Here is a 17,510-nt window from a genome sequence, read left to right on the forward strand (position 1 = left end):
TAATCAATGTTCAAATGTTGTCAAAAAAAATGTTGTCTAAATATCATTATCTATGTTTAATTGAAATGTAACTTAATTTACGTTTTGGAGGTAATTAGTACATATGACAAGTGTTGAAATATCTACTCTTAATTTAAATCTTAAAGTAAAAATAAAAATGTTAAACTCCATACATAAAATTAAAACTCATAAATTTATTATTTTGAAGTTTGTTTTTTTTTTTTTGAAGATGATATCAATGAATAAATTAAACTCATATTTTTATCAGCAAGTCAAAGTCAGATTAAACTTAAGCATACCAGATTAACCTGTTAAACACTCCCAATAAGACTGATATCAAACTCTGTAACTTCCATCATATTTTAATTCTCATTATTTTCATTTTAAAATAAATGAAAATTTGGAAAGTTAGTCCTACCATTTATGGAAATACATTCATTTATTGGCGTCACAGTAGAGATATGTTGGAAGAGGGGGCAAACAAAAGTGGATGTGTCTATTTGAATACGGAAATGAAAAAAGTTGCAGAGAGAATGGTGGTGAACCTCAGATCTCGTGTCGGTGATGCCTTCCTCTAACCTTTTTACTCTTCACCTCAAGCTTTTTATCATGCTTTTCTTTGCTTTCTGTCCTTCTCTATACTATATTTCAGCTTTCATGTAGACCCCCTCTCTTTATTTTCAGAAAGAAACAGAGCACTCTTATTAGATGCCAAAAAAACATAACTTTTTTACCTAACAAAATAATTTATAAGACAACGTTGACCCTTAAATGTCTTCAAATAAAGTAAGGATAATGATATTTAGACAACATTTTTTTGACAACATTTGAACATTGATTACGTGTCAATATGTGATTGGTCAAAAATTACTCCACAATCAATAATAATAATCATAAACATTATTGTGAAGTAATTTTTGACCAATCACAAATTGACACGTAATCAATGTTCAAATGTTGTCAAAAGAATGTTGTTTAAATATCATTATCCATAAAGTAAAGAGTTTACAGATCATTTTATACCAAATCAATTTTGCACATTTTTATGGGGCAGCTCTCCGTGTTGCACAATGGAAAAGCAACTATTAGTTGCATTTTAGATAAATCCAAGTACAGTATTCGTCTCTCAAATCAAGAGTTATGCCAAGCATCAACAAAGGGGCAAAAAGAACCTTCTTCACACAATAGATAGCAGAAAACGCAGAACAAGCCCACAATCCCGTCACCCAAAAAGAAAAATGCCACAATCTTCCCACCTACAAACAATATATACCCATGAGCATGTTGTTTATTTCTCAATAACTTCTACAGTAGCTCAATAGTAAGGTTGTTATTACATAAACTATTCGCTGATGTACCCAAGAAAACAAGCATAGACACAGGGAAGGACACCATCCTTGTGAAACGCTAGCTCCCACAGGTCTATTAGAACCGCTGCCAGTCCCAACCTAAGTCTGGTCTAATATCTCTATAGATTTCATTGGGGTCTCCCTAAAGCTAAAGGGAAGGACACCATCCTTGTAGTGGTAGACAGACTCACTAAGTATGCCTATTTTTTGCATTATCACATCCTTACACTGCTGCAGATGTGGTTTTTATCAAAGCAGTGGTTAGGCTGCACGAGTTTCCTTCCACAATCATTTCAGATAGAGACGAGCTGTTTTTAAGACAATTTTGAAAGGAACTACTTAAACAGACAGGCAAAAAGTTGACATACGGCACAGCATAGCATCTACAGATGGATGGCCAAATAAAAGTGGTTAACCGTTGTGTAAAAATTGTGTAGAAACGTACTTAAGGTGTATGACAGGGTCTCACCCTAAGATTTGGCCTACTTGGCTACCATGGACTGAATTTTGGTCTAACACTAATTACAATGCGTCGTCCAAAGTGACATCTTTTAAAGATCTATATGGCCGTGACCCCCCATTGGTTTTGAAAGGGATAACTATTCCTTCTAAAGTTGCCAGTGTAAATCAATTACAAGAGGAGAGAGACACGGTTTTGAAGGACTTGAAGTACAACTTATGCAGGGCTCAAGAACAGACCAAACTTCAAGCCAATAAACATAGGGAGATATGTTACCTATCAAGCGGGTGACTGGGTGTTTCTCAAAATACAACCTTATAGATTCAAGTCGCTAGCTAAACGACCCAATGAGAAATTAGGTCTGCGGTTCTATGGACCTTAACAAATTCTGGAACAAATTGGCCAAGTTGCTTATAAACTGCTCCTTCCTGCACATAACCGCATTACTTAAACCCGCTATAAATACAATGCCCACGTCTCAACCTTTGCATATAGGAGGAGGGATAAGGTATAACTGAATATGACAGTTATAACCTCCTGTAAATGTTCTGTTTTTATTCTTGTAAGCTGTTTTTTTTCATGTAAACTTCCTATTTTTAAATAGTCAGTGTCTGGGGAGGGAAAAAGTTTGTTGTTTTCCCAGGATGTAAGGGGATGAGCGAGTTGAGGACATCTCGAAAGTCCTTCTATGATTGATGTTTTACTGTCTTCGACCACATTGGCTGAAACAGTGCTGTTCTAATAAAAATCTACCAAAAACTTGTATTGTTGGTTCTTTAATACTGGTTGAATCTATCAGTAAGAGGCACTAAATTATTATTTTGGCAATTTTTTTACGGTGAAATGGAGTTATCAGAGTCCAACATTTCATAACCAATCACACACAAAACAAATACTCTTAGCAGACAGAAAAGGAAAATTAACAAACCTGGTCAAAATCAAATTCAATCAGATGACTGCAAGACTTCCTTAATTGGCGAAATAGAAATTCGCCTTAATGAAGCAATATGTTGGTTTCCTTTATCACATATACGCCTACAACTATAAATAACCGCTTACCCTCAAGTAGCTCAGAAAACTAGGATCTTGAGCTTGTATATAAATGTCCAACACTGATGATACTTTTATGACTTTGACAGGTGTAATTATTTGCTTACTTGTTATGCGTCATTAATAATCGCATATAACATAATAGATAAGCGCATCCATATATCCCTCAAACAATACAAACACATGTTTAAGCACATTCATCAGAGACTTCTCACAGGAAGAAGTGTACAGCAATAGACTGGAGGCTACTCAGTTAGGATACAGCCTATAATAAGAGCCACTCCCACGGATATATTAGATATCCTGAAAAATAAAATGTGCACAAAAACTCAGCAAGTGATACAATACTTCCTTAAGCCATGAAAAAATTAGTGTTGCTGTAACTTAAGCTGCAAGGAAAGGACACAACAGAAAAGAACAGAGAAAAAGTACATCAAAAGGCGCTAAAGGAAATACAGCCATTTTGAACAATGTGTTAAAGACCCTTCTTTAAATATATAATATGATATGAAGATTTTAATTCGTTCTTATTACTTTTGTTAAGAGGGGCCAGGGATGAGAATTTGCATCTGGCGTGGCTTGTCAAGGAACTATAAACAGTATAATTTTGAAAAGAAGAGCATGACCGTGAAAAATTAGAATTGGAATGATAATTGACAACTCAACACAGCCATGAAGAAAAGATAAATAAAACGTTCAATGGTATGTTTTGGACAGAAGTGTTTAGAGTGGAGATACCAAATAAGAGTTTAGTTGTTAAGTTTGTTATTTTCAGTTCATGGTCCTAGTTATCTCCAATCTGATGGGGGGTTTTCTTTCTCTTTCCCTGACTGGTCCTTTTACCCTATGCATTGTATCAGAACTCTATAACAACATCTGATTTGTATATGGGTTGACTACCCATTTTACCTCAATTATCAATATATTTCTCTCTTTGCCGATAAAAAAAAAAAAAAAAAACCTCACCTATTTGCCTTTCCTCCCAACCAAGTTATGAAACAAGAGGAAATCTATCAACAGTAGCTTCTCTATCCCTTCCCTGCCCTTCTTTAGTGTTGATAATTGAATCCAAAGCAAAAGCCTCTTATGTATCTTGCCAATTTGGGCACCAGAATTCGAATCCCCCCTCCACCTCACTTTGGAGGAAGCTCTGTAAAATGGACAGGCTGAATAGGGATAATAAGAATAAACAGAGGAAGAGGACTCTCCCACGTACTCCAGGCTCTTGGCCCTCTGATCATGCACAATTGAACCAGTATGGGGGATATAGTTATAAGGGTAAAGGGGAGCAAAAGTAAAGTTTGTTGATCGTAAGTTAGTTCTTTCGCATTAATTTCTATGAATTTATATTAAAAAATAGCCTTTCTTGTTCCAAGTTGTTTAATCTGGAAAATTATGGATTTTGATTGATACCCATGTTGAATTCTTGTATGACGGTTCACTTTTTGTTTCCTATGGGGCCAGGGCATAAAATTTTGGACTATTTGGATAACCCAGATTGAGTTCGAGCATAACTGGCTTGGAAATATTCATTATTTGTTCTAAGTTGCTTTGGGTGCCCCATTTCATTTATTTGGACAATTTTTGAGTGTTGAGTGATAATTTGATACCTTGACAAATTCATGCAAGCGCTGATTGAAAATCTTGTGTTTGTTGCTTCTGACTCACCCAACAAGCGCTGATTGATGGTCCTGTCATCTGTGGCTCCCAACTTTTTCTCTGAAATACTCATCAGTCATGAATACTCTTGGTCCTCGTGAATAATTCAAGATTAACTGGGTTGAATACGTGCAGGAATTTCATGTTTTCTTCCCATGTATGCAACTATGCATTGCCGCTGTGCTTAATTTCTGGAAGATATAGTCCTCCCCTAGGTCGTAAAACTGTATACATAGATTTCTTGTTGCAGTTCCACATGCCCAAATATACCTTGCTTCTATTGGTTACAAGACATTTCTTACTAGACACTTTTTAAAAAAAGTGAAATAGTCTTTTATTTTTTAATTAATTTCTTATGTCTTTCCCTTCATTTCCTTATTCCTCTATATTTCTTCACCATTTCTTTCCTCTCAATTTCATTTCATTTCCCATTGAATCAGTGTTAAACAGCTTCTAACAGAAAGCAAGCAGGGGGAGAAGGCATTATTTTGGTTACCTTATTTTTTCAACAAGCAAACTAAACCAGTACTATAGTTGAAGGCATACATGAGCAACTCATTTAATAGATGCACCCTAACAAATCTAGATTGTCAAACCCCAGTATTTAAAGCTTAATTTGAATACCACTTCACGAGCATATAACCTAATTAGATAATTAGAGTTTTAATTCCGAGCAATAAAATAGCCATATCAACACGCAAGAAAGTTCACCACACCCTAGAAATCAATGCAAAACAAAGCTAGGAACCCTGGACCGCAAGAAATAAAGTTATTTCCTCTTATCTCATCTTCAGAAAACTTCTCTCGCAGTTCCAATGATTCTTGCAACCATAACACACCATGTGAATGAATTTATCCAAACCGCTTTTAAGTTCAAAACAATCATAATCCGATAAAAAACAGTGATAAATAAACACATTCCAACCCATGAAAAACTAACCTAATCCGATTAATTCCTTGACCGAAACAATGTGAATAGAGACAAAAAAGTTACCTTCATGCCATGACTGCAAAGTTCTGCAGCTTATCACAGTGAGGAGTAGGCAGATTCCTATTCCAACTCCGTCTCTGCATCTCCACCTGACAGTATCTCCGAAGCATACTCCTGTAATCCTTTAGCACACTTTCCTCAACCGCCACACGAGCATCACTTCCCACCGGATAATTCCCTTCAAACTCCTGCGATTTCACGAAGAACTGCACCCCGTGCAGCTCAGTCGTTTTCGGAATCTGGTAGTTGTAATGTTTGTGCAAGGAATACTCAGGCTCAGAAAACGGCAAGTACGCGAGAAGAATAATAATCAAAAGCGGCAAAAGCTGAATCAGAAGCATAACATTGTGATGCCTCCCTCCCGATCCATCATTAACCTCGGTCCTATGGGGATTCCCCATGCCGCGGGGCCTGAAAACATGGTTTCTCCCAAACACATCGGAGTGTCCGAAGAAAGCCCTAAATATTTCGTCAGGATCGAACTCTTCTTCGAAGAAATCGCGCGTCGTGGTTGCTGTCGTCGTCCTTCTCCTCCTCCGCCGGAAGGCGTTCACCTCGCCGTGGTCGAAATCATCGACGGTTCCGGTCTGGTCATACATCCTTCTAGAACCGTCATCGCTCAAACACTTGAAAGCTTTCGAGACTTTCTTGAACGCGTCTTCTGAGCCGGGCGCTTTGTTCTTATCGGGATGAACCTTCAGCGAGAGCTTCCGATACGCTTTCCGAATCTCTTCGACGGAGCAGCTCTTCTCCAATCCAAGTATCGCGTAGTAGTCGCTCTTTCCTTTGATTTCCCTAATCAACCGAACGTTCTCCTCCGTGTAACTCGCGTGACTCCTCTCCCCGTTCAAACGTTCGCCCCGCGAAGAAGTACCAGTGGCCTGCGCACCATGAGAGGCAGTGGCGGAGGACTGAGAATCAAGACCCTCGCACTTCTGTAGCAATGATTGAATCGGCAAATCGCGGTTTAGTCGCTTAGCGATTCTGAGGAATTTGACGGCGCGGTCTTTGTTCCCCGACGCGATTGCTTCCTCGGCGATCCGAACGCAGCGCAATGCTTCGTCCTTGTTACCTTCCATTGCGGAAACAGCTTCTTCCCTTACTAACTCGGAAATTGAGTGGAATAGTGGCACATGCTGAATGAAATCGATTGAGCAAAACCTAATTACAATAAATTAAGATCGATAGACATTAAACGTTGCTGTGATTTGTAAATTTTCTTTCTGGGAATGGAATGAAAGAGGGAAATTGCGTTGTTTGCTCAGCTCAGCAATTATAAACTTTTTGATTTACACTGATAAGTCATTTATAACATCTCACTCTTCTAATGCGTGTTAATTATTGGATTAAGTATGGTTAATTTTATCCTAATGAGTAAAATTCTGCAAGAGGGACCCTGATTAATAATTTGAATGTGGATAATTGACTATAATTAAGTTTGTATTCCAAATGATTAAGACTGTATGGTTTGTCTCTAGCTTCGCATAGTTTAATATGTGAACTTTTTAGAGCAGTTTGCATAATAATTATCTATAGTCGTCTTAACTATAGGTTGTGAATGTTGGGTGTGATTGTTTTGTAACACTGTCTCATAATGTTTAAATGTTATTTCATCAACACATATTTGTTGTGGGTACAATGACCTAACGACATTTTAAAGAGCACACGGACAAAAAACATAAATGAAACAGGTTTACGAAATTGTGTTGATCTGTTAAATTATTTTATAAAATTAACAAAAATGATAAAATGCCAATATTGGGCAGATCACCTTTCGATAACAGTTTACAATATTAAATGGATATTCTGTCATGCATATTATATCAAATCTAGTCTCCCAAGAGGAAAGATACAGAGATTCATTGTCACTTCAGAGTAAAGGTTTACCTGACAAATTATTATTCACTTAAGTCCGTTTCAGTCACCATATCATCCATTAAGGAATATCATGTTGGCTATATTTGCTTGTGATTTAATTTTACATAAATAAAGAAATGAGATAAAGATATTTTTAACCTTTTTAATTTTAATATCAAATTGAAATTTGTCCTACAAATGATTCTGGTATATTTTATTTTTTAAACTTAAAAAATAAATAAATGTAATTATTTTAACTAAAATTAAAACAAAAATTTGTTAAATGATATAAACACTCCAATCTTAATATAAAAGACATTTGATACGTACAAAAAATATAATATAATTAAATTAAAAACGACTTCATCATTTTATTTTTAAAATTTGAGAATCAAAATTTAGAAAATAAAGAATTAGAATTATATTTGAAAATTTAAGGACATGAAAGAAATACGTACAGCTAACAATAAAGTATCATATCCTTAATTGGTTATTATTTTGCATTCTTAACTTTTATTAACAAAGAAAAAATTTCTTTTGTCTGAACAGTTCTTTTAAAGTTCTCATCATATTTACATTTAACATATTTGTCTGAAAAGACTGATCTTTCATTGTGCAATGTCGCATATAAATGCGATTTTGGCATTGCTAAAATCTAGAATAAATGTTTATGTTAGTTTTCTTCATCAGAATCGAAAGACTGTTTTTTCTTTACAGATTCTATGGCATCCCTGCGATTCACATCTTTGAAATTAAACATACCAGTAGGAGACTTGACTTTAGGAACACTACAAGAACGAAGAGGTGGTGTACCCGTTCCCTTGTTTATTTCCCTGAGCACAGAACGAGCTGTTGCTGCAGCTGCAGCATCTGCCATTGCTGAAGCGACTCTTGAATCACTTGGAAGCTTGTCACTTGACATACTTTGTCCAACTGCTTTTCCTTGTGTCTTTGTCAGGCTCTTAGAAACACCAGGTGATTGATTTGAACCTGATTTTGGCTTGGTTCCAACCACAGATTCAGCAACTGTTGCTTTAGCTTTTGCAGCTTCATATTTTTGAATATCATAAATAAGCTCTTTCTGCAGCTGCTTATCAGCAACCAATATGTCATCAATCTCATTCTTGTAGTCCTTTAGAATAATCCGGAGGCACTCCATGAGAGACCCTATCAGGGGACTATTCTTGGTTTCCAATAGACGTTTTAATTCTATGAAGATGGGGACTGTATTTTGGATAAGGCTCTTCTTGACTGCCTGAGTTACGGCCTTTCCTCTAGCTGCAGATCCATTGTCTCCTTCTTCCTCTATGTCTGCTGACTCTGATGATGCTCGAGTAGAAGGAATGCGTATCTCTTTACAGCCAAGAATTCGAAAAGCATCCTGAAACCACAATTAATGTTAGAGTTAGAACATAAACTACACATGAAATAAGACAACAGTGAAGGCACTGCTGGCACACCAAGAGCTTACACACACACACACATATGCTTAGCATTAATGACAACCCGGAGACCACAGCTGGTACATATTAATACCTCTAGAACAGACTGTGCAGTTGCATCTTCTATATTGAGCATACCATCAGAAGCTGCAGCTAGAATTTCTGCACATAACTTGGCAAATGTTGCTAGAAGATGCTCCGGAGCCATTTGTTTCAGTAAAGAGACATAAATGTGCATCCTTTTGGACCTTGGCTCTTCATCAGTACCCCTGTAAAAGAAACCATACAGACTTGATATGAATATATGATCTGATATAAATAGCTGTGTTGCCAATTGCTAATTTGGGGTTCCATTACCTGATGGAAAAACTTTGACTTTCCTTTCGCGACCCATGTGACTCACGATGTCCATTATGGGCATGGCAATCGTTCAGTACAAAGACAGCCTCAACAAAACTATTGTATGCTAAAAGTGGAGACTTGACTGTTGAAAGAAACAAAACAGCTAAAGTCCAATGACGAAGATATTAAATAAAATTATATCACTGCAAATGTAACTATCAAGCTTCACACCTTTCAAAATATTTCCAAAAAGAAAATCCGCTAGCTGTCTTATCTTTTCTGATTCGTCAACAAGTGACAAAAGGAACCGAAGAAATAGCACTCCTCTCCATTTCACATAGTCCCTCTAGACAAAAGCGAAAAAATGTTTTAGCAAATAATAAATATAATTATTCCCCTTCCCGTTTAGAAGAGATAAAGGAAACCAAGCCATAAATTAAAATTAGTTGACTCAAAAAATACCTGCAATAATCTGGATAGCAATATGAATGTTTGCCTTCTCACGAGTTCACAAGGATCTAAGAGGCACCTTGTGATCTTTGTTATGTAACTGATAACTTCCGTGAAAACAAATTAGAATAACAAGAAGAACATTTACAAATATATATATATATATATATATATATATATATATATATATACACACACACACACACGTATGTATGTATTTATATAATAAAATTTAAATACTTTGGACCTCTCCTCCAGCTCAATACAAAAATTACTCCTTTGCGTAGTGTACAGTGTGTTTACCATAATGAACAAAAAAAAACCTACACTATTCCATTAAAATACTATCCCCTTTCAAATTCATAGTCACTTAAAGGCAGTAAAAAGAAGCTTACCAATCAACAAGTGCGGTGTACCGGACACAAAAATCTGCCATCATGACCACAATGTTGTTGCGAAGTGCTGCAGATTCGCTCTTTTCAAGCTCCTACATATATATTTTTTGTAACAGACAATATATTGTGAAGTGAGAAAAAAATATAATAGTCAATGAGGCATAACATAAGCATCAATGCAACAGGAACTACCTGTACAAACAGAGGAATATAATTCTTGGCTAGCTTCCCATCAGCGAGGCAAAGCTTGCCCATGGCAAGCCACCCTTGAATATAAAAAGAAGGAGCTTCATGTTGTAAAGAAGTTGAAGGGCCAGGTAGGTTATTTAATTTAGGACCAGAACTCCCAGAAGTAATGATGGTATGCAATAGGGGAACTACATTGCTCATATCAGCCGATGGGCAAACAATAGCCAGAGACCCAACTGTATAAATCGCTGTAACTGCTTTTGACAATGCCTTGGAAATTGCTACCGATTTCCTGCCTTTCCTAGTCCCACTTCTGGGAGGAGTGAAGAAGCTTCCTTCCGCATTTTTTTCTGAATTATCTGAAATGAATTTTTCTATTATTCCAGAAGACCTGGCGAGAACTTGGTCGATCCATTTCAAGATTAATGATTCTGCCTCTTCGAGATTTGAAGCTTTCCGCTTGCATAATGTTTTTAGTGCTTTTAAATGAGCGTCAACCTATCAAGCAAAATTAACAATTCAATATGGTATACTTTTTTACTATATGATTTACATAGCGTCAACCTGAACCATTATCATTCTGTTCTGCATCCGCACCTCTGAGTTTAACTTGTCCAGATTTATTAATTCGGTTACCAGCTAATTTTTTCAATGAAAATAGTAGTTCCATTTACTATTAATAAATCTATTATGCCAGCACTGCTCCATATACAAGTAAGATAGCTTGGCTAATTGCTCAAGAAACTAAGATAATCATGGAACTAATATTTCTTTATTCAATGAAAATGCTGTATAAAGAGGCGATTTTTTAGAAGCCTATATCGAATTCAGTCATTAATACCATGCAATGATTACCTCCGTCGAATGCATGTTGAATGCTTGAACTCGTTTGAGCAAGTTATGAGCTAAATCAGCTGCGGGTTCAGGGGGCAGCTCCACAGAAACATTAGAAATTGTTTGTAAGAGAAAAACTCGGTCGCTAGCCCAGGCAACAGTATTGCATTCTGTGCTTTCTTCTTCAGATGATTCTTTTTGTGCAATTGGGCTTTTGAACTCAACTTCCACTTCATGTTTATCGAGAAGCTGCCAATGATGATGAAGAAAACCCCAGTCTACTGCTTTTGAAAGGAATGTTGACACCTCTGACAAAAGAAACCAAGCACCTGGCGGAGCAGTCCACTTTTCAATGGGCATGGAATGACTCAGCCAGATAGATTCCGATTCCCTGATTATATTTTGCAGTGCAATAACAATTTTCTTATTCATCCGTTTCTTTTTGCCCAGATTTGTGCAAATTTTCTTTACCCAAGGGCTCACCTCCCCGTTGCAAACCTCTCTTAGGAGATACAGAATTCCGTCGGGAAAAAGCATCTCCATCTCATTGTCTATAAATTTTCCTTTCATCTTTCTATGAGAAGATACAGTATATGAAGAAGAAGCAGATGCAGCTTTAGATATCCGGTCCAAAACAAGTTCTTGAAAAGCGTTCTCACATTCGTCTTGGATGCTTGATTCATTGTCTGTTATCAGACGGGGAACTGAATGTAGCCACTCGGTTATTACTGCTTCAGAAGAGAACGTTCTGAAAGCCTACATTTTATTAAATAAATTTCATAAATTAGTTCTCAGTTTTTACATATTAGGGGACGATCAGTGAGACACACAACTAATCACATTTAATAAGATAATAGAAATAAATTTTCAAACATAAAATTCTCCAAAATCATGTCAGAAAGAATTCGATACAAACACTGGGCAAACTAAGGAACCATCCAAGTCATACCTAAGAATTTGACATAAGTATTATATTCGGAAGAAAAAAAAATATAGTCCGAGTATTTATTCAGCCATGTGGAACAAACTTATCACAACAGACTGATACGCGTTCTCCATGGATATAGCATTGTTTCCTTACAAAAGAAACTCATCTTTATAAGCAACAATGTAACTCAATTTTATCTATTCTACCTAACAATAGTTGGTAGAGAATAAAACATAAATGCTGTCCAACAGGAGGGGAAATGAAGAGTTCAAAATTCATGCATTGTAGTCTTTCTATTCAAATTCATTCAAGGAAAACTGGGTCCTAGCAGCAACATAACAGCACCAACCAAAACCTACAGTTCTCATGACAAGATTCTTCCGTACTACTCAAGTAAAATGAAGCCTATACCTCATATCTTAAATTTTCATGTCAAGTCACTAATTTAAGACAAACTCTCGTGTCTGTCCAATAGATCATGCACACACAAAAAAAAACATGTTATAACTTACAAAAAGTAAATAAACTACCTGTGAAAGAGCTGCAATAGCGGCTTTCCGCATGCTGATAAGTGGATCCGAACAAGCCATGCCCATTGTCTTGAGAACCACTTCATCAATTGCACCTCCAAGAAGAGAAGTCAGGTTAGTAACTAAAAGCAATGCGGCTTTCCTCACAGCTGCCTTATCATCCATACACCTTCTCCTCAGCATATCATTCATTGTACCCTCAGCATTCTCACCACCAACGTTTCCAAACCCCAAAAACTCCTTCAAAACCACGCTAGTCCTTTCACCACGGGACAACAAACCCACAAGCTGCGCCAAGCTCGACAAAGCCCGCGCCCGGATCCCGCCACTCACATCAGAACACCTCTTCATCAACGCCTCCAAACACCACATTCCCCAGGCCTCACTCCCTTCACTCTCCACACCTAATGGATCCTTCAAAGAAGTCATCAAATTCAGAATAAGATCAACCGCCAAAAGCCGAAGATTCGCCTTCCCCTGAGTCATCTGCACAACGTACTTCACAAACGCAATCTGATCCTCGACTTTCACCGCCCTGACAACCTCAATGATTGAGTCCACAGCCAAGGCTCTAGGCTCGGCCCTCTCTGGCGCCTTCTTAACCAAATACCTCGGAAAATTAACCAGCGCTTTCTTAACCCCATCGCACCGGTCACCAAGACTTGTTACAAATTCAAGAGCAAAGCTCCGCGCCTGTGACTTCGCCATGAGAACAAGCGGACAGAGCGACTTCAATACCTCGGCGGCAGAGTTGGAAGATTCCCCATGCTCAGGTTTGAGAACCTCCCTCAGCACGCGAGAACACAGGTTGAGCAACTTGCTATACTGCGCCGCGTTCCCGCACGCGTCGAGCGCAGTGACGGGGATTTCGGCGATGGTTTGGACAAGCGACCGGAGAGTTTCCGGAAAACGGTCCAGGTGGATAAAGTCCATTACCCGGACTAGCTTCTCCAGCACGCGGAGGAGCAACTTGGGGTCGTGTTGCGAACTGGTGTCCGTCGAATCGTTGTCGTTTTGGGGATTTTTGGCACGGATCCGTCCAGCACGCTTTCTCTTGCGGTTTTGCGAGGTCTCTTGAGCCGGGCCTGGGTTGGAGTGAGCTTTGCAGGAGCGGCGGAGGGAGCGGAGGAAGGAAAGGAAAGATATGGGAGTGAAGAGGGTGAAAACGGGAGCGTTTGGGGCGAGGAGAAGCGAGAGGAAGACATCGGAAGCGAGGAGAGAGTGGTGGGAAGGGGAAGAGTCCATTGCGGAAGCAATTGGAGCGATGAGAGCAGAGGGAGAGAGATTCTTCGATGGAAGCTCATCGTAGAGGCTCTCCGATAGAGAATTGTTGAGGAGAATTTGAAGATCCCTTAGGGTTTGTTCTGAAAGCGGTGGTTGTTCATGGCTTCCGCGGAATTCCTCTATCTCAGAGATTACACGAGCCACAGTTTCCTCCATTTCCATCGTGCTGTGTCTTCCTCGCCACTGCAAGATCTGTTCAAAATCTATTCCCGCTCAAAAGAGGTGGTTTTAATATTGGGCCTGTTTTTATGTGGGCCGAATTGCAAGCCCAACTCAAAAAGACGGAAAAGATAAAGCGCATGAAGAGAAGGGTTTTTGGTAATTGTCAAAGCGCGAATCTACAAACCCTGGACTATATATAGCAGCTGCGTAATCAGGTTCAGTCCTTCTGTCTCGCGTCGCTCCGTTCCAGCCTTCATTGCACAAAACCCTCTAGTCGTCGGAGCGATCCGAGAGAAATTCTGCAAACATGTTGGTTTACCAGGACCTCCTCACAGGTAAACTAAACGAGCTTTAATTTTTTGATTTGATTTTGCTTCTGTGTTTAGATCTCTGGATTTTATTTTGATGGTAAAGTATTGAACTTTTAGGGATTACTGGATCTGGATGATTTTTTCCATTTGAATTTATTAATAGCATCATGTGTGTAATTCGAGAAAATCTGATTTTTTTCTTTTTAAACTTTTATAACCATTAAAGTTTGTATATGAAATTCTGCTTTGAAAGTTTGGGGAAATCATGTTAGCAGTGATTGTGATTCTTATTATTTTATTATTAATTTAATATAGTTTTTTCATTCCTTTTGTTGAGTATATCATAGTTGTATCAATGGATTGATCATGTTAACTGTCTTCTGTAGGTGATGAGCTTCTCTCTGACTCCTTCCGCTACAAAGAAATTGAGAATGGAATGTTGTGGGAAGTTGAGGGAAAGGTTAGTCGATTGTTGTGCATTTACGCAGATTTTATGTTGCGGATGCATATTTGTTATGCAGATTTTTCTTGTTAATATGCCAAACGTATTATAATTTTAAGCAAAGACATGCTTATTGGTTTTATGTTGCGGATGCAGATTTGTTATGCATATTTTTTTTGTTTGTATGCCAAACGTATTATTATTTTAAGCAAAGATATGCTTATTGGTTTTATGTTGCGTATGCAATTTTTTGACATTCCTTGTGTGCTTTTCAAAAGCTAATGAACTTCTTGCTTATTTGTTAAACTAAACATTCCAAGTTCAATACTTCCTACGTGTTTGGATTCATGTTGCGTATGCGATTTTTTAATATGTATTATGTGCTTTTCAGAAGCTAGTAATTTTATTGTTTACATGTCAAAGTTGATATTCCAATTTCAATGCTTCTAAAGTTTTGTCCATGTTGTGGATGCAATTTTGCTGTCACGTTTTTTATGTGCTTTTGAGAAGCGAATAATTTTTCTTGCATAGATATTTATAATATGCCGAGGAAAATCCTCTTACATTTTTGGTTCCATGGTTGCGTGTTGCAGATGCTTTCTCACATTTTTTTATGCTTGTCCGAAGCTAATAATGATTGCTTATTTGATACCTTTAGTTTCACCAAACTTCCCAAACCTTTTTGTTTTGTATTATTTTGTTTCTATTCTTTCTTGTCATATTTTGGATATTTGTATAAGTTAAATCTATATATTTTTCTTCTTTTTCATGAGCAGTGGGTTGTTAAAGGAGCAGTTGATGTAGACATTGGGGCAAACCCTTCTGCCGAAGGTGGTGAGGACGAGGGTGTTGATGACTCGGCCGTCAAAGTTGTAGATATTGTTGACACCTTTAGACTCCAGGTTTCGCAAACCTTGTACCTCTTGTATATTTTCTTATATATAATTTATATTAATGTCATTTATTAGATGGTTTAATAATATAGTTTATTTTCATCTCTGTAGGAACAACCTCCTTATGACAAGAAAACATTTATTGCCTTTATGAAAAAATTTATCAAGAATTTGAGTGGCAAACTTGAAGGAGAGCAACTGGACTTGTTTAAAAAACACATTGAGGGGGCAACCAAATACCTGCTCCCTAAGCTTAAAGATTTTCAATTGTGAGTATTACCTTCAGCGAAATGGAGTTTGTTTTGTGTTTCTTTTTAAATTCTTGTTGCTAGTGCTTAAGTAAATACTTATGTTGCAGTTTTGTTGGGGAGAGCATGCATGATGATGGTTGCGTGGTCTTAGCCTACTACAAGGACGGCGCCACCGATCCGACATTCCTCTACTTTGCATCTGCCTTGAAGGAGATTAAGTGCTAAGCGGATCGATATACAAGGGCTTATTTACCATCATTTTATCCTTTTTAAGTTACTTGGAACTTTGCCTTGGTAATTTTGATTTAATGACTAGACATATGGTACTTTCTTATATTTTCTATCAAATTTAGATATTATGGATTGTAGTTTCATTAATTTATGAATTTCGAATGTCGGTGAGAAGGACTTTTTGTTTTTGAAGTAATAAATTATTTCCTTTTTTATCTGTATTTAAATTTGTAATTCCGCATTGCACCATTTTTCAAAATTTAACCAGATATACTAGTTGTCATGATCAAAATCTAGTATTTATGACACATTGAAAGCTGCATAATGAAGGGGAAAGTTTTGAATTATTTCTAAATTATTCGATTTTTGGTTGGCTAGCTTTGTCATCTTTTGTTCTTTCTAATGCTAGACAGAGGAACAGATTTTTGTTATCCTCTGTTTAGACGGGAGACAAAATGAAGGGAGAGAAAAATTGAAATTTGAATTTAAAAAATTAAGGTATTTTACCATTATTAATTTTCAGATACGTAAAATTATTTGTATTTATGTTTTTGTCTTATTCCTTTCTTGGTTAATGGTGAAGAGGGGTGATAGGATAGAAAATTTGAATGTTTAAATATGGTAATTTAAGGATGAGAAATGATAATAGAGGAATTTCTCTATACTAAATTTGGATGTCTACTATTAACCATCAATTCTAGATACCCATTTCTCGTTCCTAAATAGATAGATCTGAAAGCTTATATTCTAAAATTGTGTAATTGATAAAGAGTATAATTTTGAAAAAGTTCTTCCCTATTATCTAATTCTTAAATCACCATTAACGTATTTGAAATATGCAATGTAAAAGATTCTCGAGATATAATGAAAGGCGTAAGTTTTTTTGTTTAAACAATAAATAAAGCAAAGGGGGTGGAAAAAAGAAAATAAAAATAGAGGAAGCCATGTCCAAAAAGAAGGTTTTGGGTTATAACTCACAAGGAGCTGAGGTTGTTTGTAGTTACACCATTTTTAAGTCTAAAAAGATAATAAAGAAATCAAATCAATGGCTAATAATCTAACCAAGTAAAGAAATTATTATTATTTGATTAATAAATTATAATTTAATTAACATTACTAATAAATTATTATGCAATATAATAATAGCATTTGCTAGTAAAGGAATGTGTTCAATATTCTCCTTTTTCACTTTCTACCTATATTAAAAATGATAACTTGAAATTGATCTTTGGTAACTTCCAACCCCAATTAAAGAATAAGAGATATTTTATAAGGGTCTGGTAGAACTGTAGTTGAATCATTTGTTAAGTAGGCTTTTGATATATTAATGATATGAGAAAATGGTATGTTGTTGTTGGATGTACATTTAGAAATGATAGGACAACTAATTTGGTCAATGGATCCATCTTTAGTTTAAATTTGTGTTCCTTCTTAATCCTTACACACACAACTTTAACTTT

At 36.8% G+C, this 17,510-nt stretch overlaps 3 protein-coding genes across 7 annotated transcripts; 1 reads left to right on the forward strand and 2 right to left on the reverse strand.

The window, feature by feature from the left end:
* Nucleotides 1–338: 338 nt before the first annotated feature.
* On the reverse strand, nucleotides 339–6,792 carry LOC106760175 (chaperone protein dnaJ 49). Of its 5 annotated transcripts, XM_022780389.1 has the most exons (5): nucleotides 5,513–6,792; nucleotides 4,470–4,578; nucleotides 2,738–3,162; nucleotides 1,024–1,256; nucleotides 339–672 (listed from the first exon to the last, which is right to left on the reverse strand). In XM_022780389.1, the coding sequence occupies exon 1, from the start codon at nucleotides 6,586–6,588 to the stop codon at nucleotides 5,515–5,517; it is 1,074 nt and encodes a 357-aa protein (XP_022636110.1). In that variant the 5' UTR covers nucleotides 6,589–6,792; the 3' UTR covers nucleotides 339–672; nucleotides 1,024–1,256; nucleotides 2,738–3,162; nucleotides 4,470–4,578; nucleotides 5,513–5,514. The 5 variants fall into 5 exon arrangements, with proteins under 5 accessions (XP_022636110.1, XP_014499121.1, XP_014499122.1 ...); XM_014643635.2 differs by lacking the exons at nucleotides 2,738–3,162; nucleotides 4,470–4,578; XM_022780388.1 differs by lacking the exons at nucleotides 339–672; nucleotides 4,470–4,578 and having other exon boundaries at nucleotides 1,062–1,256.
* Nucleotides 6,793–7,852: 1,060 nt separating this feature from the next.
* Nucleotides 7,853–14,015, reverse strand: LOC106760115 (condensin-2 complex subunit D3). The gene is made up of 9 exons (XM_014643548.2): nucleotides 12,477–14,015; nucleotides 11,040–11,774; nucleotides 10,188–10,682; nucleotides 9,996–10,087; nucleotides 9,613–9,700; nucleotides 9,382–9,496; nucleotides 9,166–9,292; nucleotides 8,903–9,077; nucleotides 7,853–8,747 (listed from the first exon to the last, which is right to left on the reverse strand). Exons 1-9 carry the CDS (start codon nucleotides 13,920–13,922, stop codon nucleotides 8,040–8,042), a joined length of 3,981 nt encoding a protein of 1,326 aa, XP_014499034.1. The 5' UTR covers nucleotides 13,923–14,015; the 3' UTR covers nucleotides 7,853–8,039.
* An 80-nt stretch (nucleotides 14,016–14,095) lies between these two features.
* Nucleotides 14,096–16,224, forward strand: LOC106760210 (translationally-controlled tumor protein homolog). The gene is made up of 5 exons (XM_014643678.2): nucleotides 14,096–14,257; nucleotides 14,620–14,693; nucleotides 15,452–15,577; nucleotides 15,680–15,837; nucleotides 15,927–16,224. The coding sequence occupies exons 1-5, from the start codon at nucleotides 14,230–14,232 to the stop codon at nucleotides 16,042–16,044; spliced, it is 504 nt and encodes a 167-aa protein (XP_014499164.1). The 5' UTR covers nucleotides 14,096–14,229; the 3' UTR covers nucleotides 16,045–16,224.
* Nucleotides 16,225–17,510: the final 1,286 nt, after the last annotated feature.

Source organism: Vigna radiata, chromosome 5 (assembly GCF_000741045.1).
Source record: "Vigna radiata var. radiata cultivar VC1973A chromosome 5, Vradiata_ver6, whole genome shotgun sequence".
In the NCBI taxonomy this organism is placed as follows: Eukaryota; Viridiplantae; Streptophyta; class Magnoliopsida; order Fabales; family Fabaceae; genus Vigna; species Vigna radiata.